General features: G+C 43.2%; 1 protein-coding gene across 1 annotated transcript; it reads right to left on the bottom strand.

Annotated features, from left to right (window-relative positions):
• Positions 1-3479: 3479 nt before the first annotated feature.
• mlphb (melanophilin b) lies at positions 3480-23806 on the bottom strand. The gene is made up of 16 exons (XM_061692697.1): positions 23667-23806; positions 17070-17291; positions 15515-15661; positions 14470-14474; positions 10759-10800; positions 10339-10394; positions 10129-10221; positions 8935-9073; positions 8602-8852; positions 8036-8113; positions 7646-7945; positions 5895-6047; positions 5749-5817; positions 4884-4921; positions 4441-4523; positions 3480-3494 (listed from the first exon to the last, which is right to left on the bottom strand). Exons 1-16 carry the CDS (start codon positions 23795-23797, stop codon positions 3490-3492), a joined length of 1812 nt encoding a protein of 603 aa, XP_061548681.1. The 5' UTR covers positions 23798-23806; the 3' UTR covers positions 3480-3489.
• Positions 23807-26903: the final 3097 nt, after the last annotated feature.

Below are 26903 nucleotides of genomic sequence, written 5' to 3'. Positions count from 1 at the left end.
TAGACATAGTATTAACAGAAGGAGGAATTAGTAGTAGGTTAACAATAGTCGACAGTATTCGTAGAAGTATTAATGGTAGATCATAGTAGTAGTAGAAGGAGGTAGTAGTATTAATAGTGGTAGATATTAGTAGTATTCGTAATAGTACATTGTAGTACTATTAGTATTGCTATTGTCTTTTTTAGAAATATTAATAAGTATTAGTAGTATTAATGATATTAGTAATAGTATGCTGTATTAGGTTATAGTAGTATTGATATTTTTTTAATTTAGAAATATTAGGAGGTAGGATTATTGAAAGTATGATTAGTAGTAGTATTAGTAGGTAGTAGCAGTAATAGTAATAGCTGCTGGTAGTAACTATAAGTAGTAGTAAAAGCGGTAGTAGAATATAGTCGTAGCGAATTGCAGTAGAAGTAGTAATATGTAGTAATATCTGGTGAAGTCACAGGTAGAACTAATACTGATAGTAGTCGCTATAAGAAGTAATAGTATTATTATTATATTATTATTATTATTATTATTATCAGTAGTAGTAGTAGTAGGTAGTAGTAGTTGTGTAATAACAGTAGTAGATGTAGCAGAAGTATTTGTTGTAATGTTCGTATTATTCGTAGTAGGAATAGTAGTGTAATGTAGCTATAGTAGCAGAAGTAGAAGTATTGGTGGTATGTAGTAGTATGTAGTAGCAGAAGTATTTGTTGTTTGTGTATGAGCCTGGCTATTATAGTGTCATGTAAATGTTTTAATGAGTCAGCAATTTCATGGTGAGTATATCAGTGTGCCATCCAAACATTGTCTTTCCTCGCAGCTGCTGCTGTGTAAACCTTCGCCGTGGGTGACGAATGCCAGATCATCTCTCCTCCGCCTCCTTCTTCCACATATCTGGGGAATTCTTGTGAGCTTTATAGCTCATCTTATTTGTTTAAAGTTTGGGGGGATGCTGCTAAAATGTAATGCAATTAAAGAAAGACATACAGCAAAACCAGAACACGTGGCGAATAAACACTCAAGATCTTTATGGGATCACAAGGTGCAAACAGATTCAAGAGAACATTAAATGATTATTTTTCTGTAATTTTATCAAGACAAACAATACAAGGAATGTTAATGCATAAAATGACACAAAATCAGTAACAGTAAAATAGCATGAAATTATATAAAAGTGTATACAGTGTATAGGAAAGCCAAAAACAAATATGAATGTCAATTAAATGCGTTCTATATTGGTTAACGTGTTTTCGATCAACTCTCCTGTTATGTTGCATGTTAATAACTCCAAAATGCAGAAAAAAATCTTCTGCCGGCCAGGCTTTTCCTTCTTTTATAATATATTAAAAAAAATATTTGGGACTTTCTGTGATTGGCGAGCGACCAGTTCTGGGTATACCCCGTCTCCTGCCCGCAGTTAGCTGTGATAGGCTCCAGCACACCCGCGACCCTGGTGAGGATAAGCGGTACAGAAAATGGATGGATGAATTTTGGAATTTACATACTAAAATATATGAAAAATATTGTCCCAACAATGACACAAGGAGCTAAAAGGTGAGCAAAAATGCAAAAATACTTGATGGTGAAACATGCAACAATGTGTCAAAATTGACCCATGAACATTTTGGCATTCTAAAGAGACAAACAAAACACTGACAGGAGGGTCAATTGTTGCATTCTTTGTCTTTGCATGAAATCTCACATAAGGGTGAGTCTTCTCCTCATGAGTCGCGTTTCATTACCACTGTCTGCAAAAAAGAGAGAATAGAGAGACACACAACAGTGACGAGCAATTTTCTAAGGTGATGAATCTGGAGCAGCAACATATCTGAGGGCAGTAGCAGATGAACATTTTAGTAGAGTTAGATTTGTGGATTTGAGTGATTTGGCGGGGGGGGGGGGGGGGGGGGGGAGTATTCTGGGATTATCATGAAAAAGTGAATTCCTTAATATACACTGAACAAAAATATTAATGCAATAGTTATGTTTTTGCTGAGCTGGATTCAAAGATCTAAAACTTTTTCTACATACACAAAAGGCCATTTCCCTCAAATATTGTTCGCAAATCTGTCTAAATATGTGTTAGTGAGCATTTCTCCTTTGTCGAGATAATCCATCCCACCTCACAGGTGTGGCATATCAAGATGCTGATTAGACAGCATGATTATTGCACAGCTGTGCCATAGGCAGTATTCAGATCCCCTTAAATTTTCCACTCTTTGTTATATTGCAGCCATTTGCTACAATCATTAAAATTCACCCCCCCCCCCTCATTAATGTACATACAGCACCCCATATTGACAGAAAAAAACAGAATTGTTGAAATTTTTGTAGATTTATTAAAAAAGAAAACTTAAATATCACACAGTATTTAGACCCTTTGCTGTGACACGCATATATTTAACTCGGGTGCTGTCCATTTCTTCTGATCATTCCTAGGATGATTCCTTAGAGGTTCCTAAGAGCAGAGTGGCCTCCATAATCCTGAAATGGAAGACGTTTGGGATGACCAGAACCCTTCCTAGAGCTGGCCGTTCGGCCAAACTGAGCAATCATGGAGAAGAGCCTTGGTCAGAGTGGTAAAGAAGAACCCAAAGATCACTGTGGCTGAGCTCCAGAGATGCAGTCGGGAGATGGGAGAAAGTTCTAGAAAGTCAACCAACACTGCAGCCCTCCACCAGTCAGGGCTTTAAGGCAGAGTGGCCCGACGGAAGCCTCTCCTCTCACATGAAAGCCTGCATGGAGTTTGCTAAAAAAACACCTGACGGACTTCAAGATGGTGAGAAATAAGATTCTCTGATCTGATGAGACCAAGATAGAACATTTTAGCCTTAATTCTAAGCGGTATGTGTGGAGGAAACCAGGCACTGTTCATCACCTGTCCAATACAGTCCCAACAGTGAAGCATGGTGGTGGGAGCATCATGCTGTGGGGGTGTTTTTCAGCTGCAGGGACAGGACGACTGGTTGCAATCGAAGGAAAGATGAATGCAGCCAAGTACAGGGATATCTTGGACGAAAACCTTCTCCAGAGTGCTCAGGACCTCAGACTGGGCCGAAGGTTCACTTTCCTACAAGACAGTGACCCTAAGCACACAGCTAAAACAACGAAGGAGTGGCTTCAGAACAACTCTGTGACTGTTCTTGAATGGCCCAGCCAGAGCCCTGACTTAAACCCAATTGAGCATCTCTGGAAAGACCTGAAAATGGCTGTCCACCAACGTTCGCCATCCAACCTGACAGAACTGGAGAGGATCTCCCTCTAAATTCCTATTCCTCCCACTGTAAAATGCCACAGCTGGGCTAATGAATAGCATTGCTGTCGCATTATAATATCCGTTTTAACCAATGGAAATTTGAACACAAAAGGTGGTGTAACACATGTAAGAAAGATAATACAACAATGCTCACATGCATATATTATAAAATTTCTCAGAACTACCAATACTATCGTGGCTTACCGAGGTTAGTTGTGATGTCTCCATGTACTGTATGTCTATTATACTGCCCCCAGGTGGCCAAGGCACGCGCGCGCACACACACACACACACACACACACACACACACACACACACCATAAGGAGCAGCAAAATATCCATTGAATTGAAGCAACAACAAAACAAAGTGTCAAAAAGAGTTCCATTGCATTCCCATCCATCCATCAATCCATTTTCCATACCGCTTATCCTCACAAGGTTTGCGGGCGTGATGGCACCCATCTCAGCTAACTCTGGTTGAGAGGCAGGGTATACCCCGAACCAGTCGCCAGACAATTGCAAGGCACATATAGACAAACAAGCATTCACACCTATGGGTAGTTTAGAGTCTTCAATTAATCTGCCATGCATGTTTTTGGCACAGGCAAGGCCGGATTTGAACCCAGGTCCTCAGAACTGTGAGGCAGATGTGCTAATGTGCCCTGCAACTAACTGTAGTCTGCTTTTTTTCCAGAAGTCAGCTGGGATAGGCTCCAGTGGCCCGTGGCCCTGACCAGGATAAGCAGTATTGAGAATAGATGTTGGATATTTTGAGTTACGAACGTGCTCATGGAACAAATTTTACTTGAATCTCAAGGCACAACTGTACCAGGGAATTTGCCCAAATGAGACCCAATCGGAAGAAGGTATCCTAGACAGATTTTTTTTTATCATTACTATGATTCGCTAAGAAAAAGGTGTTTTTTGTTGTTGTCGCTTACAGCTTTAATTCTTGTTATTGTCTTCTCACAATCTTCCCTTAACATCCTCTGTTGAGGCTGGTCCGCCTTTCACATTAAGTGTCTCCCAAAAAAAAAAAAAAACAGTTTATAGAACATAGAAAAGGTGTAAAAAATCCTTTGATGCTTGCTGAACTAACATCTACTTTCAAGGCTATGATTATTTAAGATGAAAATGGGTGGATGGATGGAAGAATACTTCTGTGTGCTTTGCACCACATGGAGGGGACATACCGCACATATTGCCCTGGTCTTGGGTATCACCACCGCAGTGGTCAGAGAGCCTCTGTAGTTCCTTGCAAACGTGTCCATCTGGCCTGGAAATACACAACAAGTACTGTACATGGTACATCCTGGTGGTTGAACAGGGACCAAAAGCAGGGCAACTTATGAGCTTCCTGGTGGTCAACACCAAAGCTTTATAGATAAAACTTAACAGCTCACACTAACGCCATAAAACATACTGTGTCCAGGCTCAATGTCCTTTGGGAATGCTAATCCAGAGTGAAAATTTTTATCCAACAGAATGCACTTAAAGCAAAATGAGACATTATTAAAGTAACAAACAAAATAGCTCATCATGTTTTTTGGGTTTAACGAGGATTAGATGTTTTTTTTCAGAGAAGCACAAAGCCCCTTTAATCATGCTCTAGGCTGGTAAAATTCTTGGTTCTTACTTGTGGGAAAGTCTTCTCGTTCTTAGCAGGACTCTAGACTATAGAAGATGAAAGAGGAAAAATGAGAGGATGTGAGGAAACCCTTGTCCTAAATCATAACCACTCACATTAACCCCTAACCCCTTACCTGTATCCTAAACCTTAACTCTAACCCACACTCTCATCCCCTAAGTGGTTCTCAAACATTTTACACCAAATGTACCACCTAAAAAAAATACTTAGCTCTACAACTACCACCATCGTGAGCAACATTAAACTACAGTCGCATTGTAAAAATACTCTTCATCAAAAACGTGGCAGAGGTTTTATTCCTGAAAAATATATTTCATCCACTGTAACACTATACACACTTTGAACATCAACACTGTGCTTAAATATTGGAAATTAACTGTTACTTAAATAATGATTTTTTGAAAATGAACTGCACATAAGTAAAATAAAATTTTTGCCTAAATAAATGTCTTAAAAAACGGTTCTTAAAGATCAAATGCAAATGTATTGAATTTATATAGATAAAAAATGCACATTTGGAGGGAGAGGGCGCTCCTCCAGTAGATGAAAACACACAATAGCAAACATTTTGGGAGTTAATGGGGAAAATTCTGCAGTAAGACAACCACATAGGAGTATCAGTTAAAGAAGTGTTATGTTAAAAATGCATTGTTCTGGTCTGAAGGGGGATTTTGTAAACAATCTTAACATATGAATAGATGTTTATTGTCTACACTTTTGTTTTTTTGCTATAATATCCTTTGTGTACAGCAGACCAAGAATTATCCTAGGACACAGCAGTTGTTTGTTCCCCTCCACTGCAAACTTGGCTCTTTAGTTTGTAATAAACACCACTGAAATCCAGCGTCATTACCTTTTGTCTTTTCTCCAGCGGCACACCGCCAGGGTTGAGAGCGGCAATCTTGTTTTCAATGTACGACACCTTTGAATAGAAAGAAAGACCTGGGCACAGTGCTCAGTACTGGAAAAAGCCTTCGGGATGGTAAATGTTATGCTCACCTGAGTCTGTGTGTTCTGAACATCAGCAGCAGCTTGAGCAATTTTGTCCTCCAGCTCAAATAATAGTAACGCCGTTGAACCCATGAAACCTGACTTTGAGCCGTCCTCTTGGGTGTGCCACTTACTCTCCAGGCTTTCTGTTGAACGGTCTGTCTACAGAAAAAAAAAAGAGACAAACACATAATATAAAACGGTAAATCCATATATTCCGTGGTGTTGCATCATTGAGCAGAATAAAACCAGGTGAGTCGAAGTGCTGACAAAAATTAACAATTGTGGTTGGTGTATCAACTCCATGTGATGACCTCTCACTGCTGTACCTCAATCACAGTGGGGTTAAGGTTTTATCAATGAACTCAAATGTACAGTATATGCTTCGCTCTTTATGTGTAGCGTAGATTTATTGACCCTATTGCAGTGTATCCCAAACAGCTGAGAAAAATCCACCGACCAAAACATGTCACAGAGTTCATATAATAAAATAATGATGACCTCATCTATATTTTCTCCCAAATTTACCTGGTCAGAGTGAAATATGGGCCTGTTCGTAAGAGTAATTTAAGACTCAAACATTTTTAAAATATGTACGAACTTGTAGCTGTTTAATACAGTAGCTTATTGGGCTACACAGTCAGTGTTATTTTACACAATCTTTCTGCAAACTTGAAAGACAGCATCTTTAAAAATGTCAAGTTGCTAAAGAACGAGTGTTTTCGACCGAGTGTAATGATCACTATATTTTCAGATGAAGAGATACACTATTTCCATCAGAGTGAAGTCAAGCAATCAGTGAAAGGACACTGAAAGGTAACCGGAAACTGATTATTGGAGTACTTTCCTCTAGCGTACATTTACACACTGACACTGATATAGTCAAAATGCCCGAAGGAGCAAGAATTTTAGTTCACTACACTCATAAAAGTGACTGTGACTTCTTCTGGTGTTACTGGAGATAACATACAGCGTAATGTTATACATGTGAGTTTGACAACTATCACATATGGTTGACACTGCATCACGCGTCTGTGTGATAAATAGGCTTTACTTAAGCGGGGTACACACATACCGACAATCAGGCCTAATTTAAGCATTTCTCTTACAGTATCTTACGATTAAAGTAAGCAAAGTCACGACTATCAGATGTGTCTAAACAATTATCCTGAGCGATTATCCTGTGGTGTGTGGTGTGTAAAATGTGATTTTTACTTCCAGATATGCTTGGAAAATGGTCTGGGCCAATAATTGTAAATGTTTACCCTGTTCAAAATTTACAATGACAAATCGCTATGTGTATGGTCAACACCAACTTGGGCCCAGTCACAGACTCCATGATTGTGACGTGAAATGGAACAACAGCCAATCAAGAAGTGACCTGAAGCTTGTGCTGTTGCCAGACAGAAATAGAGGAGCAACTTGTTGTGCTAAATGTTTGTATATCTAATCTCCCAAGTCGTGAACCACAGTAAATATGGCAAGGACAAGAGTTTGGAGTTACCACATAAGCAAACGGTTAGCTTAGTTCTTGTTCTTGAATCCATTTACCAGGAGTGACTGCGGGTTCTTGTTCTTCGACAAGGTCACTGGGGGGACTGGGTATCAAACCTACACCCTTGAGGGATGGGAGATGACCACTCTACCACTTGAGCCAAACCGCCTTGTTAATGGAGCCTAGTGGGTATGACCAGTATGTTCCAATTTCTGAGATTCTCCCCTGTTTTTGGCATTGAGCTTTTGTCCACATGGATCCCTACCTTCTGAGAGTTTGTCAGCTCATCCATTCTGGGGACCTCCACGCTTGTTCTGGAAGTAGGTCTAGAAGGTACTTTGGTGGATTTTTTGTCTCCTTCTCGACTTGTCGCTATTTCTGATGCCAAGATCAATTGGGAGAAAAGTGACCGGTTGGAGTCTTCCTCATCAGAACTCAGGCTGTGGTCGCTTATGTCGCCCGCCATTGCGATCAGCTTTTGTCTGAGTTGATGCTCCTCTATGTCCGCGTCCTCCCACCCGGGAAGAGGAGAGTTGTCGTCTTGGACGTGAGGAGACTTGATGTCCTGCCAGAACAACAGTGAACCGTGCTTTATGTAGAAAGATACAACGTATAGAGGATTGTTCTTCTAAGAGAACCATATTAGAGTATTTACCGGGTCGGAGGTCACAGTGATCTGCAAGCGGCTTAAAAGGCTCTCGATGGCTGACATTGGTCTGTTCAGGTCAGTGATCTGCAGAACAAGATTATGAAGGAGGAACACAAATAGAAAACTATGGACACGATAGGGGCAGCTCAATTACATGAACCAGGACCAGGAATTGAATAAACTGTCATTAAAAAAAAGTGAAATAAGTCTCCTAACAAAACCGTTTTTTTCCTGCCATTTTTTGGTTTTAAAGTGCGGCTCTGTCTGTTTACCCTGAGCTTTCCTCCTCGCCGCTTGAAATTGGAGAGGTTATTTGAGTATGAACAGATATTGCAGCCAATGTTAGCATTCACAGCAATCTTTGATGACTGACAGGTCTGGAATCGGTTTGTGTTTCCTGTGTGCTGCCCAGCTCGCTGCGAGACAAATTGACCATGACACAAGATACACACTGTAGAAAGAAGCCATAGCTTGTGATAATATACAGTGAGGTCCTTTTATCAGAAAGTGTGAACCCTAATGAGGACAAGTGGCATAGAAAATAGACGGCTGGATCGTGAAGGAGAGTTGACCTGTGGTGAGTGGTTGGAGCAGTTGAGACTCTCTTGGGAAATGTGGTCACAGGTTCCCAAATGAGCCTGGTAGACCACGGTGGCCCGTCTGAAATCATCGTCCTCCTCTGAGTCAACATCATCAGGGCCTAGGAAGTAGCTGCTGCCACCTCCCCGAGGTCCCCGGGCACTCCCACTGCCACAAGAAGAGTAGCTGAGTCGGGACATGCAGGGAGACGGAAAGGTTTGGTTGTCCAAGTACAAAATGTCATCTAGAAAAACAACATAGGTGCACACATGAGGCCAAATCATATCCAAAGACTTTTTCATCTTACACTTTTCTCCACTCTTTACCTTGTTGTGAAGTAAAGCTAGGGTCAGACCCAACATCCAGACCCTTGCATTGCTCTTTCAAAAATTGATGGAAAACAGAAGCCATGTCAGACTCCCTCACGCCACCATTCATCATCATGATGTCAACAGAGCCTGGATTCTACAAGGAACATGTAAAATATTTGAAATTTCTCTCAAACTTGTGTTACAGATAAATGTAGAACTCCTGATGCATAAATTAATGGAAGCAAGTTTTGAAGCATGCGAGCCACCATTATTTGGTATCTGGCAAAAGTGTGTATTTTGGGGTTCCCAAAGTTCACTCAGTTGCAACCCCTAGAAATTAAATTTAAAAAATAACACCCGACACCAGTTTCACTGATCAACACGAAATTGGGTGGGCATATCTATCATTACAGGACACACAAAAAATTCTCAAGAACACATGTGTGACATTGAACAGGAAGTCTGTCATTTTTGTTTGAATTATAGCCATTTTGGACAAATTCCAGAGCTTGTACTTTGACGAACTCCTACTCGTGAATTTGTCCAAATGAGCCCTAATTGGTAGCAGGGATCCTAGACACATGAGCGACAATAAATTTCCCAACTTTTTTGCCTGTGTCATCTAATGTGGGCGAAGCATGATTATTTCAAGGATTCCCCATCAGACAGGGGGTATGAGGGTTCATCCAGAGCCTATCCCAGCTATCTTTTGGCGAGAGGCGGGGCACACCCTGAACTGGTCACCAGCCAATCGCAGGGCACATATAAACAAACAACCATTCGCACTCACATTCACTCCTACGGCCAATTTAGAGTCTTCAATTAACCTACCACGCATGTTTTGGGGATGTGGGAGGAAACCGGAGTGCCTGGATAAAACCCGCACAGGCACAGGGAGAACATGCAAACTACACACAGGCAGGGCCGGGATTTGAACCCCAGTCCTCAGAACTGTGAGGCAGATGTGCTAACCAGTTGTCCACTGTTCATTGTTTGGAAAATTTGAAAAAAAAATTTTTTTTCCCCCCAACACATGAAATTTGGTTGAGATTCCTTTCATAGAAGGATACAAAAAAAATAAAAATTCAAGAAATCTGCATATTAGGGATTCAGGCCCAGTGACTGAAGCTGCAACAAAAAGTGGAACTCATGCACGGTGTCATGCAGATGAGTTTGATTTAAGACCAGATGTGGTTGCACAGTACATACCTGGTGAGAGTGTCGTCTCGGTTTGGCAACATAGTCACAGTCCAGGCCAAAATCGATGGGGTCAACAGTGAGACGCCTTTTGTTTTTTTTCATCTGGGGGGAGCAGAAAGAATTTAAAAAAAAAACATGAAGAATGATTTTATCAAGTCAAAAATTGTAATAGATGGAAGAACTCCACCATGACCTCCTAGATTCTGAAGTCTCATGCACCTGGTTATAGTGTTGTGAATCTGCAGCATCCATACAACTGTCATCAAATCCAAGGCCTGGTAGAGAAAAAATTTAATCAGTGCATCTATATAGTTTTGACAGTAGGAAGTATTTGGTTGACCTTGTGTTTAATGGCAAGACTTTGTCTCCGGTTGTCATGGGGACAAAATCCTAGCCGTGCAGTGGGTGGTGTGTGCCCTCCGAAAAGGAAAGTGTTACAAGTGGATATTAAGTTCGCTGTCACTATTGATCTTTTGTGTATTTTAAGCAGAATGTAAAAGGCCTTTCATTATGACACCTGGGAACTGATTTAAATTTGAACTAAATTGCGCAATATGTCTCCTTTAGGGACGAATGGTTCATGGAGTTGGAAACATTGGTCTTGTAGTCAATAGACAAATGATCTCTGGATCTACTTACTGTGGACTTCGGGGTTGCTCTGCGTATTGTGTTTTCGATGATCTGGAGAAAAATACAAAAAGGGATGATTTACCCTGTAGTATGTCGTTGTCTTTTATAGCCAACAAACTGAACATCCACTTTCTACAGTGTTTGTCCTCATTATGGTTGTGGGTGAGCTGGAGCCTATCTCAGCTGCTTTTGTGGGTGAGAGGCTGGGTACAAACTGAACTGGTATCCAGCCAATCGCAGGGCACCTATAGAAAACAAGCATTCACACTCACAATCACACCTTTAGACAATTAAGAGTCTTCAATTAAGTCAACTGACTTTTGGGCAAGAGAAGCAGGGTACACCTTGGACTGGTTCCCAGTCAGTCGCAGGGTACATACAGGTGTAGACAAAACAATCGTTCCCACTCACACTTTGGAGAATTTAAGGCCTTCTGTTAACTTAAGATTACTTTTGGGCAAGAGAAGAGAAGTCTAAGGGTACACCTTGGACTAGTGGCCAGTCAAGTACAGGAAACAACCATTCACATTTACTTTCACACCCATGGACAATTTACGCACTAAAATGAACCCACCATGCATGTTTTTGAAATGTGCTAGAGTGCAAACTTCACATGGGAAGGCAGGAGTCAAGATTCAAACCCAGAACCTCTGAATTGTGACAAGCAAACCATAATTCCACCATGCCCCTTCTTTTCAGACAATTTAGTTGAACAAAACACAAATGACAAATACTTTGTGCTCCTTTATGATGACACGTACCGATTGATTGGGTGGGGTCCTCAGCCGCCGCAGTGCGGCCACAACAATTACAGGACACTTCTTTCGGTCTTTGTGCATGGAAAACGGTATCAATTCACTTGCATGTTTTTGCAGACACACACCCCTAGGACTCTTTCACTGGGTGCAGGATCACGCACTTATTGCGACAAATAACTAATGAATATGCAAATCGCTTGTGTATCCCTTCACTTATACTCTCGTCCTGTAGACTTTTATAATTCACATAATTAATGCCACCACACTTCAGTTGTACAGTCGGGTTCACGACCCTTGTCCTGCATGCTTCTTCTCCTGTCCTTGTCCTGTTCTATCTTGTCCTGTCCTTCCCTCACAGGGTGTAGCACTACAGCCCCATACAACACTCATATTTAATGTTTCATTGTTGTAGATAGGGTAATGATTTACTTCTCTCATCCTGTTTACAATTAGTGCTTTGTCTTTGTTTCTCTCTCCCTTCTAGAAACTTTGTTCTGTTCGACTGATCAAGTCTGATTCTCAATAAAACTCAATTATAATACCACAGCGGAATCTTAAAAAAATCCACTGTGACACAGTAAAACTGTTCCGGCATAAAAGGGATACAGATTTTCCATTCTGCTTGATCTAACAGCCGAACAGGACAAAAAAAAACTAAAACAAAAAAAAAACAATAGCGTCCCTGATGTGCCTAGAATACCTGCTTTCAATTCAGACTCATTTGGGCGAACTCTCTAGTGGAAATTAGTCAAAGTAAAGGCTCTGAAATTCTTGCTTTCAGCCAAAGTGGCTAACCCCTGTTTGATTTCGGGCATAGGTTCTTCAGACCTTTTCATGTGTCCTGTTATGATAGACATCCAATTTCCACCCAGTTTCATGCCTACCTGTAACATTGGTTTTGGGGGCATTTTTTTTTCAACTTTCCAAGTGAAAAATGATGACACATACCCTCTAAGCTTTTGGGGCCCAATGGACCACAAAAGAAAGCACAGAGCATGAAAGCACAGCAAACGTGTGAAGTCATGCAAATTGCATTTAATCCCTGCAGTCACATGAATGTCTGCTTTAGCGCAGCCGGTGATCACTGTATATTTGTTTTCGGGAATGTAATTGGATTCTATCTAATTAATTTGGTTTTGTAGTTTGTAACCACTTCACTCCAAATCCGATTTCATCTCAACAAAGATTATAGAAGTTTAGTTTTCTTTTGGGAGCAGATTGTATCATTCCCAAGCAGACATGTGACTGGACGATCACAAGGTCTGCTCAGCTAAGCTCTGCCAACTGAAACTCACTCTGCATCCCTCCCCAACCGCGTGACTCAGTCTAAGCAGTACCGGGACACAGCTGCATCTTCATAATTCACTTGCGTATCGATGATCTCACAAGGATGCTTGATTTGCATGCTCAGTTTTGACTGTGACATACTGGCAGGGTTATGTAAAATTCATCAACTCCAAGTCAACAAAGGGTGCAGAAATGGCGATCGTTGTTTCGTCACAATACAGTGTCCCTTGGTTAGTCCCAGAGATGACAAAATTACTCACATTCCATACTCAAGTAGAGGAACAGGTGTCGAAAAAGACTGATTTGTACTAATGTAAGTACAGTAAGTACTAATTTGATTCCTTTACTTAAAGGGAATGTTTGCAGTTTTCAACAACACAAAAAAACAACAAAACATTTTGTCATTTAAAAAAAAAACTGTCAGTATATACCCAATAGGGATACATGAGTAAAATGATCTGTGGTTTTTAGGCTGGCACAAGGCACAACGTATTTGCCACGTATCATTCTTGGACCCAACAAAATCAAACAATTATCTTAAATACTATAAAGCCATGGATGGGGATTATCTTGCTTTTCTGAATCTGGTGCCATCATCAATACTCCGTGGTTTACTTTCCTCCATGTCTCTGCTGTCCCTGGTTTTCCGCTTTATAAGTCCCGCAGACCTCACTCAATCAATCAATATCTCAACCGCAGTTGACTTTATCTCTCTCGATCTGATTTTTACATTGTGTCATCATCCACAGATGATGAAAAAGTAAGTTGTCATAAAAAATAATTAAGTATTCCACTTAAGTAGAGTATTCTGCTTAAGTACAGGAACCAAGTATTTGTACTTCCTAATTTCATAATAAAGCAGAAAAAAAAGTTGACAATGTGAGGCTTGCTCCAAGACGGAGACACTACGAATACTGTGACTGCAGCTGTGAAGAGCCAAAATGGGGTGGGGGGAAACAGGAAAAGATGGAAAAGATTAAATCCCATCAGAGATTTGGCAGACTGCTAATGTGTGACTTGTTATTCAAAAAAACTGACTCCATGTCACAAGAATGAAGACACTCACGCAAATCACATCGGCTTTTTGGAGGTGTTAGCTCCTTGAGTAGCTTCAGTCATCCCCCACTAGGATTTCTATAAGTCCTTGGGACCTGGATGGGTGGACATCATTTCTTTCCCATGGCGTTTTTTCACAAATGCAAGATGTTTTTTATTTTGACCATTGTGCTATTTGTCATGGTGATGCTTTGCCAAACTGAAGTTACAGTACTGCATCCAGCTGTTAAATAATGTCTGTCATCGGGGGTTTTCTTGTTGTGTAAGTGACAACAAACTCCCTTCACATCTTGTACATTCAACCGCAGAAGGACATCATGGGAGACTGTAAAGAATAGTGCCGAGGAGATGACGTGAACTGTGCCCATACTAGCTTCACTATTGTATTGTAGCTCATATGGGCCTGTCAAATCTACCTATTGTTCATATCTATAAGTGTGACAGCACTTAAACCAACAAGCGGGAAAATCATCCATGCTACTTCCTGGTCAGCTGCTATGGAACCACTTCCAAATATGAGCAAGCTTGCACTGGACGTATCTTAGCGAACCATCTTTTTTGAGGAGTGTAGACAAAAAAAAACAAAGGAACAGACTTTGTTGTAAAAATGATAGGAGACTGGCACTTGCCAAGGTGAAAGGCAACAGCAAAATTCATTCATTTACAGTAAATTTTCATTGAATTGAATGATATTTTTTTTGGCTGTGAAATTCACATTTTGCTGGTTTTGTTCTTGAACAGTGATTTTGTGTGCAACTGATGCATGGTTAATTTTGTGCACTTATAAAATACACATCCTTTCCTTGCACTCTAACATGGGTGTTGTTCAGAATAACATTACTATTACACATTTTAGTTAATGGGAGACTGAATGATTGGTTGTCTATAATGTATTCGAATACCCCAACTCTTGCTCAAAGTCAGCTGCGGTCCCATGTGACCCTGAACAAGTGGTAGAAAATTGATACAGTAAATGGATGGATTATAAAATTTAACTATAAGAAAAAAGACAACTGCTGGATCTGGTGGTCCACTGCATCCCTGAAACAGAGCATTGAAACAATCAATCTGTTTTCTTTTCCACTTGGCAACTGACTCCCAAAACCCTGTATTTTCACCATTGATTGCCAAGAAATTTTATTCAGCTGGTGAGAGTCAGTCTCTCTGCTGAAAAGCTGTGAAAGTCTTTGCTGAGTGCCACTTTTATTTGACTTCCTGCAGATTTTCACATAGCTCCGTAATTTCAACACCAATTAGATGACCGCTGTGTCACTCAAAACATAATTCACTCTATCGATACTGAGTGCGGCGTCATGGTGAACGACTGGTTAGCACGTCTGCCTCACAGTTCTGAGGACCTTCAAATCCGGCCTTGCCTTTGTGGAGTTTGCATGTTCTCCCCATGCCTGCGTGGGCTTTCTCCGAGTACTCCGGTTTCCTCCCACATCCCAAAAACATGTGATGAAAAAAATGGATTCTAAATTCCCCGTAGGTGTGAATGTGAGTGTGAATGGTTGTTTGTTTATATGTGCCCTGCGATTGGCTGGCAACCAGTTCAGGGTGTACTCCACCTCTTGCCCGAAGATAGCTGGGTCATTTGACTCCAGCTCACTCGAGACCCTAATGAAGAGAAGCGCTATAGAAAATGGATGGATAATGATTACTCACTTGCATCGTCATCATCAGAAGAGTATGTGTTATTTCCACTGAGTCTTTTGAAGAGCGATCTCATCACCTTGGTGCTGCCGAAATGCTCAAAGCGCTCACGCAGGTTCTTGTGGTACCATTCCAGTGTGCTAATCTTGAGGACCCTTTTGGAAACAATACAGGGTTTACAAATTTTCAGGGAATGACTGGTAAACAGGCGGCACGGTGGACGACTGGTAAGAGCGTCTGCCTCACAGTTCTGAGGACCGGGATTCAATCCCCTGCCCCGCCTGTGTGGAGTTTGCATGTTCTCCCCGTGCCTGGGTGGGTTTTCTCTAGGCACTCCGGGGTTCCTTCCACATTCCAAAAACATGCATGAATGTGAGAGCGAATGGTTGTTTGTTTGTATGTGCCCTGCGATTGGCTGGCAACCAGTTCAGGGTGTACCCCACCTCGTGCCCAATGATAGCTGGGATAGGCTCCAGCACACCCGCGACCCTAGTGAGGAGAAGCGTCTCAGAAAATGGATGGATGAATGGACTGGTAAACAAGCAAGCAGAAGAAGTCCAAAACCACTATTGGCTGCTGTTGTGGTAAAGTCTGTAATGTGTAATCTATCATGTGAAATAAGATTTACACTTTACAGACTCGGGTTGAAAGATCTTATCAGCGATGAGTCTTGGAAACAGATAAATTAAATAAAAATAAAAACCACAAAATCACGTTGAAAATGCAGTCTTGCAGAATGTTTCCGACACATACAAACTCACCAGACTTCATTAACCTAAATTGGCCCTGCACCAGGCCGAAAACCATACATCGCCACCCAAAAAGCCTTCTCATTACACCAAGCAGCCATATGCAGCCAGGACTTGTACTTTGACAAACTTTGACTTGGGAATTCGCTGAAATCAGAAGCTATCCTAGACAGATGAGCGAGGTTAAATTGCCAAGCATTTTTGCCTACACAATCCAATGTGGGCGTAGTTTGACATCAAGTTTTGATAATAATAATGATATATATTCATTCATTCATTTTCCATACTGCTTATCCTCATTAGGGTCACGGGCAAACTGGAGTCTATTTCAGCTGATTCTGGGCGAGAGGCGGGGTACACCCTGAACTGATCGTCAGCCAATCGCAGGGCACATGTAAACAGACAAACATTCGCACTCACATTCACACCTACGGGAAATTTGGAACCCTCAATTAACCTAACATGCATATTTTTGGGATGTGGGAGGAAACCGGAATACCCAGAGAAAACCCACGCAGGCACGGGGAGAAGATGCAAACGGGGGCCGGATTTGAACCCGGGTCCTCAGAATTGTGAGGCTGATGTGCTAACCAGTCGTCCACCGTGCCGCGCTAATATATATATATATATATATATATATATATATATATATATATATATATATAGATTTTAACGACATTTTAACGACGATTTTAACGACATTACAAGACTGAGGCAAAGGGAGCAAATTACTTTTTTCCCCAAAGTCTTTCTTGTGATTCAGGGCCACCAAGTTACCAAATGATATCCCGGAAAAGAGTTTAACATTTCCTACCTGGACATGTGACAAGGATCACACACCCAGCCGTCCTCCTTTTTGTTGTAACGGCTGCATGACCTGCAGATGTATAGCTGACAGTTCAGACACTGGCGCCTGCTGTTCACCAGGAACTTGAAAGTTTTCAGACAGCGAATGCAGTGAGACTTCGTCAAATTCACCCAATGATCCAGCATCTCTCTTTTACAGTCTTCTTGCTCAATCTTGGTCTTGAGCTCTCTTGGGAAGAAGAACAAAACAAAATCTAATATTTACTGTTGGAAATGAGAGTGTCATGAGCAGAGTTATTTCATCTATACACATCTGCCAGTAGGGAATGTTTAAGATTCTCTATTGGGTAGTTCCTTCATCACATACATGACGTTTAGTCAAGCTGTGACCTTATCTCACTTTCTCTTCCTTTCAGAAACAAGGTGTCATATACAGTACAAGGCACTCAATACTGTATTGAGGACTTTTTGAATTTTACAGTTGCTTTCTTCCCATAAAAAAAATACAGATGTGGCTATGACAATGTACAGTGTACTTAATTCATTTCAACATTGCAAACAGTTCCTGTAAATTACTGCAGAGCGCATGTGGCAAGTGGCTGTTTGAACCACAGTGAGGCTTTATACTGAAAAGTCTTGCGAATTCAAGCAAAAGAGTTACTCAAACAGATGTCCTTCCTCTCCCTCAGTGTGACTTGGCGGTATTTCTTTTATGAATGACTTCAGTGCTTTGAGCAAATGAGATGCCCAGAACTGGGCCCAAAAGTAAAAAAAGAGAAGAAAAAACAGGCAAATAGTCACAGACATCAGACAGGGACTTATTAGGTGGAATCTGGCAGAACACCCAGGAAGAATGAGAGGATGCTTGTTTTTCATTTAGCTTTCCTTTAGGGCCAGGTTATTAGATCATTGCCCAGATCAATAGGTTAAACGGAATACACTACTTTGTTACTATCCTGCTAAACCTGTGAAAATTTGGCTGCTCCCCATGAATAATCATGTAATTCTGGCCTGATTTGAAACATCACATCCGACACAAATCCTGTAAACAAGATGGGATTGAATTATTTAAATGAGATGCATGCTGCAAACAACATCTTGTTTTCAGCCTGAGGTTTTCCTGTTCTTTACTTAGGTAGCATTAGGTTTGGGCTATTATCTATTTATGTTTATTATAGATGCCACATTATGTCATGAGTTTGACTGGTCAAATCTCTGTTTTATTTTAATTTTTTTTAGCGATCACAGTGTTAAACAATTTGGAAACTAATTGCCTACCTGATGCAGTAAATGAGAACGATTGCATGGTTGAATACAGTGGTGAGCTTATAAACATTTATGTGATTTAAAAAGAAAACCATTTAGGGCAAATTTCTTTAGTGGTGCTAAAAATAATAATAATGCATCCCCAATCAACATGAAATTTGGTGGACATCCATCCATCCATTTTCTGAGCCGCTTTTCCTCACTAGGGTCGCGGGCGTGCTGGAGCCTATCCCAGCTGTCATCGGGCAGGAGGCAGGGTAAACCCTGAACTGATTGCCAGCCAATCGCAGGGCACATACAAACAAACAACCATCTGCACTCATAGTCACACCTATGGGCAATTTAGAGTCTCCAATTCATGCATGTTTTTGGGATGTGGGAGGAAACCGGAGTGCCCGGAGAAAACCCACGCAGGCACGGGGAGAACATGCAAACTCCACACAGGCGGGGCCAGGGACAAAAACAAAAAAATCGAGACAGGGCATCAAGTTTTCCATTTTTGGAGCCAGGACGGAAGGAGAGATTGAAATTAAACCTGCCCAGCGAGCTTGTCGGGGTTAAGGCGTTTGGCGGAACGGAGGTAAGCGAGATTCTTGTGGTAGGTCCAAATGATAAATGGTTGTTCAGTCCCCTCCAACCAGTGTCTTCACTCTTCCAAGGCCCATATAATGGCCAGTAGCTCTCGGTTGCCGACATCGTAGTTCCTCTCGGCAGGGGACAAACGACGGGAAAAAAGGCACAGGGGTGCAGTTTCTGGGTCGTGGGGTCCCGCTGCGAGAAGACCACGAACTGGAGGGAGGGGTGGGGGTGGCGAAGAATGGGCACACTGGTGAACAGGGTCTTGAGTCGGTTGAATGCTTGGGATGCTGCCGGGGTCCAACGAAAGAGGGAGCTGGTGGATGTGAGGCTAGTGAGGGGAATAGCGACCTTGCTGTAATCACGGATAAACCGACGGTAGAAATTGGCGAAACCAAGGAAATGTTGTAGTGGGAGTGGGCCAGTTAACGACTGCTTGGATCTTGGCAGGGTCGGGTTGTAGTTGACCTTTGGAGATGACGTAGCCCAGGAAGTGTATGGAGGAGAGGTGGAATTTGCACTTTTCAGGTTTAACATATAGCCGGTTTTCAAGGAGACGCTGAATGACTTGGCGTACATGGAGGCGGTGTTCTTCGGGGAGCGGGAGAAAATGAGGATGTCATCAAGGTATACAAATACGAACCGGTTGAGCATGTCACGGAGGACGTCAGTAATAAATGTCTGGAAAACTGCAGGGGCGTTGGTTAAACCGAATGGCATGACCAGATACTCGAAGTGTCCGAGAGGGGTATTGAATGCGGTCTTCTATTCCTCCCCCTCTCGGATACGGATGAGGTGGTAGGCAATCCGTAGATCCCATTTGGTGAATACCTGGGCGTCACAGAGGGGTTCAAATGAGGGGTCGATGATAATAGCACAATCATACGGGCGGTCGGTGGAGGGGTAGGGCCGGTGTGGGGGTGCTTAGAGAAATGGCCAGGTCTTTACGAAATACCGGAGAGAGATCATGATATTCTCCAGGGACTCCGGAGAGGTCAACGAGCATGGAAGAGGGTGGTGGTGTACCAGAAGGAGGTATAGCTGAGAGCAGGCAGTGTGAGTGGCAGTGAGGGTTCCATCCGGTGATGGCAAAGTGTGTCCAGTCTATGGTGGAGTTATGTCTTTTAAGACAGGGAATTCCAAAACTAATGGGGTATCAGGAGAAGGGATAACAAAAAGGGAAATGTTTTCTCGGTGATTTCCTGAAATAAGCAAGGTGAATGGCACAGTTTGGTGGGTAACAGCAGAGATGATGCGGCTATCCAGGGCTGTGACCTTCTTCGTAGACGGAAGCAGTTGGAGAGTAATTTGGAGCTGGTGAATTATGGCTTCATGAATGAAATTGTCATCGGCACCGGAATCAATCAGGGCAGTGATGGGGGTGTTAAGAGCCGAAACTATAATGCAAGCGCGAACGGTCATGCGAGAAGGAAAGCTTGAGGGATGGAGGTTTGGCTCACCACGACGCTCTCAGGTTGCGGTGAGCCTGGTCTTTTGGCCGGAGGGGACATGAGGAAATAAAGTGACCGGTTTGACCGCAGTAGATACACAGCCGCTGGGCGATACGACGCTGACGCTCCTGTGGATGTAACCGTGTCTTAACAACTGGCATGGGCTCTTCAGTGGCTACGGGGAGTGACGGAAAAAGACTGTGCGGGAGGCAGGTGTGAAGCTGACGGCGCAGTGCTCGGAGTGGGAGGGTTTTTGCGCAAGCGAACCCCCCTCTCTCGTGTACGCTCTCGCAGTCTGTTATCCAGACGGATGGAAAGGCCGATAAGATCCTCGAGAGAGGAGGGCTCGTCACGGGCTGCTAGCTCATCCTTGAGCTGCTCGGAAAGGCCATTGGAAAAAATCCCCCGAAGTGCCCCGTCATCCCACCCACATTTACCCGCCAATATCTGGAACTCTACGGAATATTTAGCTGCAGAAGTAGCACCCTGCGTGAGCGTGATGAGACGACGGGTGGCTTCTTTGCCCTGAACGGGGTGATCGAACACTTTACCAAGTTCATCGGAAAAGGAATTGAATGAGTGGCGTACCGGGGAGGAGTTTAGCCATAAGGAAGTAGACCATTTAGCCGCGGAGGAGGTTAGTGACATACGCTACTTTGGATTGTTCTGTAGGATAAGTGTATGGTTGAAGGTTGAAAACGAGTGAGCAATTGAGTAAAAACTGACTACATGCACCTAGGTCCCCGGAGTAGGGCTCGGGCGGCGGAACATGAGGTTCTTTATACAGGAGGCATGGTGGCGCTGAGGCTGCGGGCTTGGAAGGCATACTTACAGGTGTAGGGTTAGCTAGCATCGTCGAAGAAAGGATGGATACCTGTTATGTGAGGGAGTGTAGGTATTCCGTGAGTTTTTGGGGAGTCTTTTCTTGTTTTCCTATGTGGGCTCCTTGGTGAGTGAGTGCGTTCATCAGTGCCTCCGGAGTTGCTGGGTCCATAATGGCCGAAGTATTCTGACACGAATAGAGAGTGGCTGGATCCAAGAGCAGTCGGAGGCAGATGTGAAAGGATGAATAGTTTATTGATGAAAGGTAATGGCGGTGGTCCTAGGTGGGTTGGCAGGCGGCGGTGTGGACAGGTAGCAGACAGTGGTGAGGACAGGCGGCTGGCTTGGCGGCAGGAATTACGTGGATCAGGAACACGGGGGGAAAACACACTGGAACAAGGAGACACAGGAGTCAAAAAGGGAACGAGGAATAGGGTGACTTACGGGAGGTAAAAGGGCCGTGGTACCACTGAAAGTAACTGCAAGCAGTATATGACAGGAAGTTGGCTATTTTGGTTAAAAGCAGCCTTTTCACACAAATATAATACTTAGACGTTAATACTCAGACTCCTACTTATACTATGGGAAATGGATGATTGAGTCAGATCTCAACAGCCACAAGAGGGCTTTCAACAATCCAATTTTGATGTCCTGCGATACCAGAAGCTGCACATTTCAGCATTATGTGACCCTCGAAATAGGCCTGAGGATTTGACATGACAGGAGGAAGAAAACCATCAAGCAGTGTTCTCTATCCTTAATATTTGATTTAAAGGAGGCAGTGTATTTATTTATTTATTTATTTATTTGCTTAACTGGAAAGTCTCCGGAATGTGAGGACATCAGCTAAACCTTCACTTAGACTCAAATAGCTGCAAAGACTTAAGCAACAGATTTTTCACAGCCGAAGTGATCATCTCTGTGCCCTTTTAGCGCAAATGAGTCTGTTTTGTCTCCTTTCCACTGAACGTAAGGCCAGGAAAAATTGTATATTCAAAAATGTTCACTTAACTCAATAAAATGTCAAAGTACACTACTTATATCTCTGTGTACAATCCAAATCAGACTGCGATGCTCTTTTGGGAGCAGGCAGTCATGTCCGATTGCATATATAATGTGAGTAAATTGGTGTAAAATTAGCTTCTCGTGGTGAAAAAGGAAAGTCACTTCACCCCCTGATAGTCTGAATAGCAAGGAAACTATAACAGGACCAATAAATACAATTTATGACCGGAAAACCATCTTGAACATCTAATCCTCCTGTATTTCACAGCACATTTTTACGTAATCAGTATAAGCAGACTGAAAACACAAGTTGAAGCCACTAAAAGCCCAAGAAAAACTCCAGAAAGCCGAGAATGACTTCTTTGTCGCTTACTGAACTGATGTATGGATCGATCTTTTCAAAGATGCACATTTCTAAAATCCCCTAGAATTGCTTGAGCATCATGCGGAAATATGACAGCAAAAAAAGGGCGTTATAAAGAAACATGAGAATCCAATTAGGGACTCCAACTCAAATTTTCAGACTACAAAACAATGTTTAACAAGAACATTGCGGATTGCAAGAAACTCATCCAGAGGTTAATTTCTAACACATTGTTCACGGTCAGACGATTACACAATTGTTTTCTTTGCAGCTTCTGCTTTGATTTTATTTGACCATAACTGTTAGGTAATGACTGCGATTGGCTGGCAACCAGTTCAGGGTGTACCCCGCCTCCTGCCCGATGATAGTTGCGATAGGCTCGAGCACTCCCGCGACCCTTGTGAGGATAAGCGGCTCAGAAAATGGATGGATGGATGTTAGGTAATGATGATTGTTTACATAGGTGGGAGGTGTAGCGGATTCTTATATTTTTTTTGCTGTACATTAGTAGTTATTTTCTTTTTTGGGATGCTGTAGCAGAAATAGTTGTACTGGCTATGGCCTAGACAACGGCTCGGATTGATTTTCCATCTTCTCTCAGCTTCACGATTGCAAGTTTTTTTTTTTTTTTTAACTCTGGTTGCCATCTTGGTTACACCTCATTTTGAAAGCTGTACAGAGAGAAACCATAAAACAACTGACTGGAGCGAAAACCTCCAAGAGGGCACTTGTGAATATTGGGTGCAGCAAAATTAGATCTGAACTCCATAGAAACATGTCCTCTGCCATTTCAAGAAAAAATTAACCAAACTGACAGGGAGATCCTTCATTATGCAGCACCCAAAACACATGGACAACACAACAAAGATGTTTATCAGGGGGAAGAAGTGGAACATTTTATATGGCTTAAGCAAATTATTACATTTAAACCCTGGAGATCATGCATTTTACCGGATTCTGATACTTTTAAATAAATGTTAATCTCTTGTCTCGTTATCATATTTGTATGTCAAAAGTCTTCAGCAAAAGGAATTGACTTTACTGTTCCAATTCTTAAGAACTCCATGTGAAAAATGTTCCAATCAGAGCAAAACCACTGCATTTATATCAACTTTGTTACCCAAGCCTTTCTTCCTCTTTCTTCCTCAGGTCGAAATCTCGCTGAACAACTTGCCACACGTGCTTGGCCTCGCCGTCGGTGAGCTTGGATAGATCCAACTCCATGCCGGTCATGGTGCCGAGCATTCTCATGAATTGGTCCTTAAAGACCTGCTCGCCAGCTTGCCAGCTGTTTGGCTTTGGTGAGACAAGAAGAAGGGTATATGGATTTCAAATCACAAACCCAGTGAAAACATAATAATCGATCAGTGTTGCACTGTCACTGATTTTGTGGTTAAACCACAACAATTTATCTGTTTGTCATAGCATGGCCACAACAGTTTCATGTGTTATCAGGAAGACCCAATATCAATTTGTTTGGTGGGATAATGCATTCCAGACACAGATCCCTTTAAGCGAACCTTCAGGTTCAGCGCAAAAATACAGCATATCCATAACAAATCCAATTTAACAGGTTTCAATGGAGTATACACACAAGCTGTCCGGGAGGCATCCGAATCAGATGCCCCAGCCACCTCATCTGGCTCCTCTCGATATGGAGGAGCAGCGGGTGTACTCTGAGCCCCTCCCGGATGACCGAGCTTCTCACCCTATCTTTAAGGGAAAGCCCAGACACCCTGCGGAGGAAACTCATTTCAGCCGCTTGCATCCGGGATCTCGTTCTTTCGGTCACGACCCACAGCTCGTGACCATAGGTGAGGGTAGGAACGTAGCTCGACTGGTAAAAATTGAGAGCTTCGCCTTTCGGCTTAGGTCCTTCTTCACCACAACGGACCGATACAAAGTCCACATCACTGCAGACGCTGCACCGATCAGGCTGTCGATCTCCTGTTCCAGTCTTGCCTCACTCGTGAACAAGACCCCAAGATACTTGAACTCCTCCACTTGGGGCAGGATCTCATCCCCGACCTGGAGAGGGCACGCCACCCTTTTCCGACTGAGGACCACGGTCTCAGATTTGGAGGTCCTTATTCTCATCCCAGCCGCTTCACACTCGGCTGCGAACTGCTCCAGTGAGAGTTGGAGATCACGGCTTGATGAAGCCAACAGAACCACATCATCTGCAAAAAGCAGAGATGCAATACCGAGGCCAACAAACCGGACCCCCTCTACACCCCGGCTGCGCCTTGAAATTCTGTCCATAAAATTTATGAACAGAATTGGTGACAAAGGGCAGCCTTGGTGGAGTCCAACCCTCGCCGGGAACGAGTCCGACTTACTGCCGGATATCCGGACCAAACTCTGACTCCAGTCGTACAGGGACCGAACAGCCCGTATCAGGGGTTTCGGTACGCCATACTCCCGAAGCACCCCCTACAGGACTCCCTGAGGGACACGGTCGAACACCTTCTCCAAGTTCATAAAACACATGTAGACTGGTTGGACGAACCCTGCTGAGGGTGTAGAGCTGGTCCACTGTTCCACGGCCAGGACAAAAACCACACTGCTCCTCCTGGATCTGAGATTTGACTTCCCGAGGGACCCTCCTCTCCAGCACCCCTGAATAGACCTTACCAGGGCAGCTGAGGAGTGTGATCCCCCTGTCGTTGGAACACACCCTCCGGTCCCCCTTCTTAAAAAGTGGGATCACCACCCCAGTCTGCCAATCCAGAGGCACTGTCCCCGATGACCAGGCGATGTTGCAGAGGCACGTCAACCAGGACAGCCCCACAACATCCAGAGCCTTGAGGACCTCCGGGCGAATCTCATCCACCCCCAGGGCATTGCCACCGAGGAGCTTTTTAACCACCTCGGTGACCTCAACCCCAGAGAAAGGAGAGCCCACCTCAGAGAACCCAGACTCTGCTTCCTCATGGGAAGGCGTATCGGTGGAATTGGGGGGATATTCTCCCCACCGACTCACAACGTCCCGAGTCGAGGTCAGCAGCGCCCCATCCCCACTATACACAGTGTTGGCGGTGCACTGCTTCCCCCTCCTGAGATGCTGGATGGTGGACCAGAATTTCCTCAAAGCCGTCCGGAAGTCTTTCTCCATGGCCTTACCGAACTCCTCCCATACCCGGGTTTTTGCTCCAGCGACCACCAAAGCTGCATTCCGCTTGGCCAGCCGGTACCCATCAGCTCCCTCAGGAGTCCCACTGGCCAAAAAGGCCCGATAGGACTCCTTCTTCAGCTTGACGGCATCCCTCACGGTTGGTGTCCACCAATGGGTTTGGGGATTGCCGCCACGACAGGCACCGACCACCTTACGGCCACAGCTCCGGTCGGCCGCCTCAGCAATGGAGGCTCGAAACATGGTCCACTCGGACTCGATGTCCCCCGACTGCCCCGGAAAGTGAGCAAAGTTCTCTCGAAGGTGGGAGTTGAAACTCCTTCTGACAGGGGATTCTGCAAGACGTTCCCAGCAGACCCTCACAATACGTTTGGGCCTGCCACGTCGGACCGGCATCTTCCTCCACCATCGGAGCCAACTTACCACCAGGTGGTGATCAGTTGACAGCTGCCCCCTTCACTTCACCCGAGTGTCCAAGACATGCGGCCACAAGTCCAATGACACGACCACAAAGTCAATCATCGAACTGCAACCTAGGGTGTCCTGGTGTCAAGTGCACGTGTGGACACCCTTATGCTTGAACATGATGTTCGTTATGGACAATCCGTGATGAGCACAGAGGTCCAATAAGTGAACACCGCCTGGGTTCTGATCGGGGGGGGTGCGTTCCTCCCAGTCACGGCGCTCCAGGTCTCCCTGTCATTGCCCACATGAGCATTGAAGTCTCCCAGCAGAACAATGGAGTCCCCAGTGGGAGCGCTCTCCAGCACCCACTCCAAGGACTCCAAAAAGGGTGGGTACTGCTGTTTGGTGCATAGGCAGAAACAACAGAAAAATACTTTAAATTTTAAGATGTATATTTTAATTAAAAATAGTGTATTTAAATACAATAAGTTATATTTGTAATACAATTTGTACAGTTAAAATTTTTTAAAAGCTGTATATATATTTTTTTTTTAAATGATATATAGATAGATAGATAGACAGATTGATTGTGATATGTGATGACACAATGATAATTTATAATACAATACACCCAATATGGACAATAGCATAAATGCTCATGGGTCTGCATATGTAGACATGTTAGGTCTGTGCAAATAAAAGTATATAAATATACAATAAAAAGAACACAAAGAAGGCCAGCAGAAAAAGTATTATGCTATTTATCTATTTATTATTCAAAATTTGTTTTCAAGATTTAAAAATTTTAAAGTGGTTTAA

This window comes from Phycodurus eques, chromosome 12 (genome assembly GCF_024500275.1).
Source record: "Phycodurus eques isolate BA_2022a chromosome 12, UOR_Pequ_1.1, whole genome shotgun sequence".
Lineage (NCBI taxonomy): Eukaryota > Metazoa > Chordata > Actinopteri > Syngnathiformes > Syngnathidae > Phycodurus > Phycodurus eques.
This window is presented reverse-complemented; position numbering and strand designations above follow the sequence as displayed.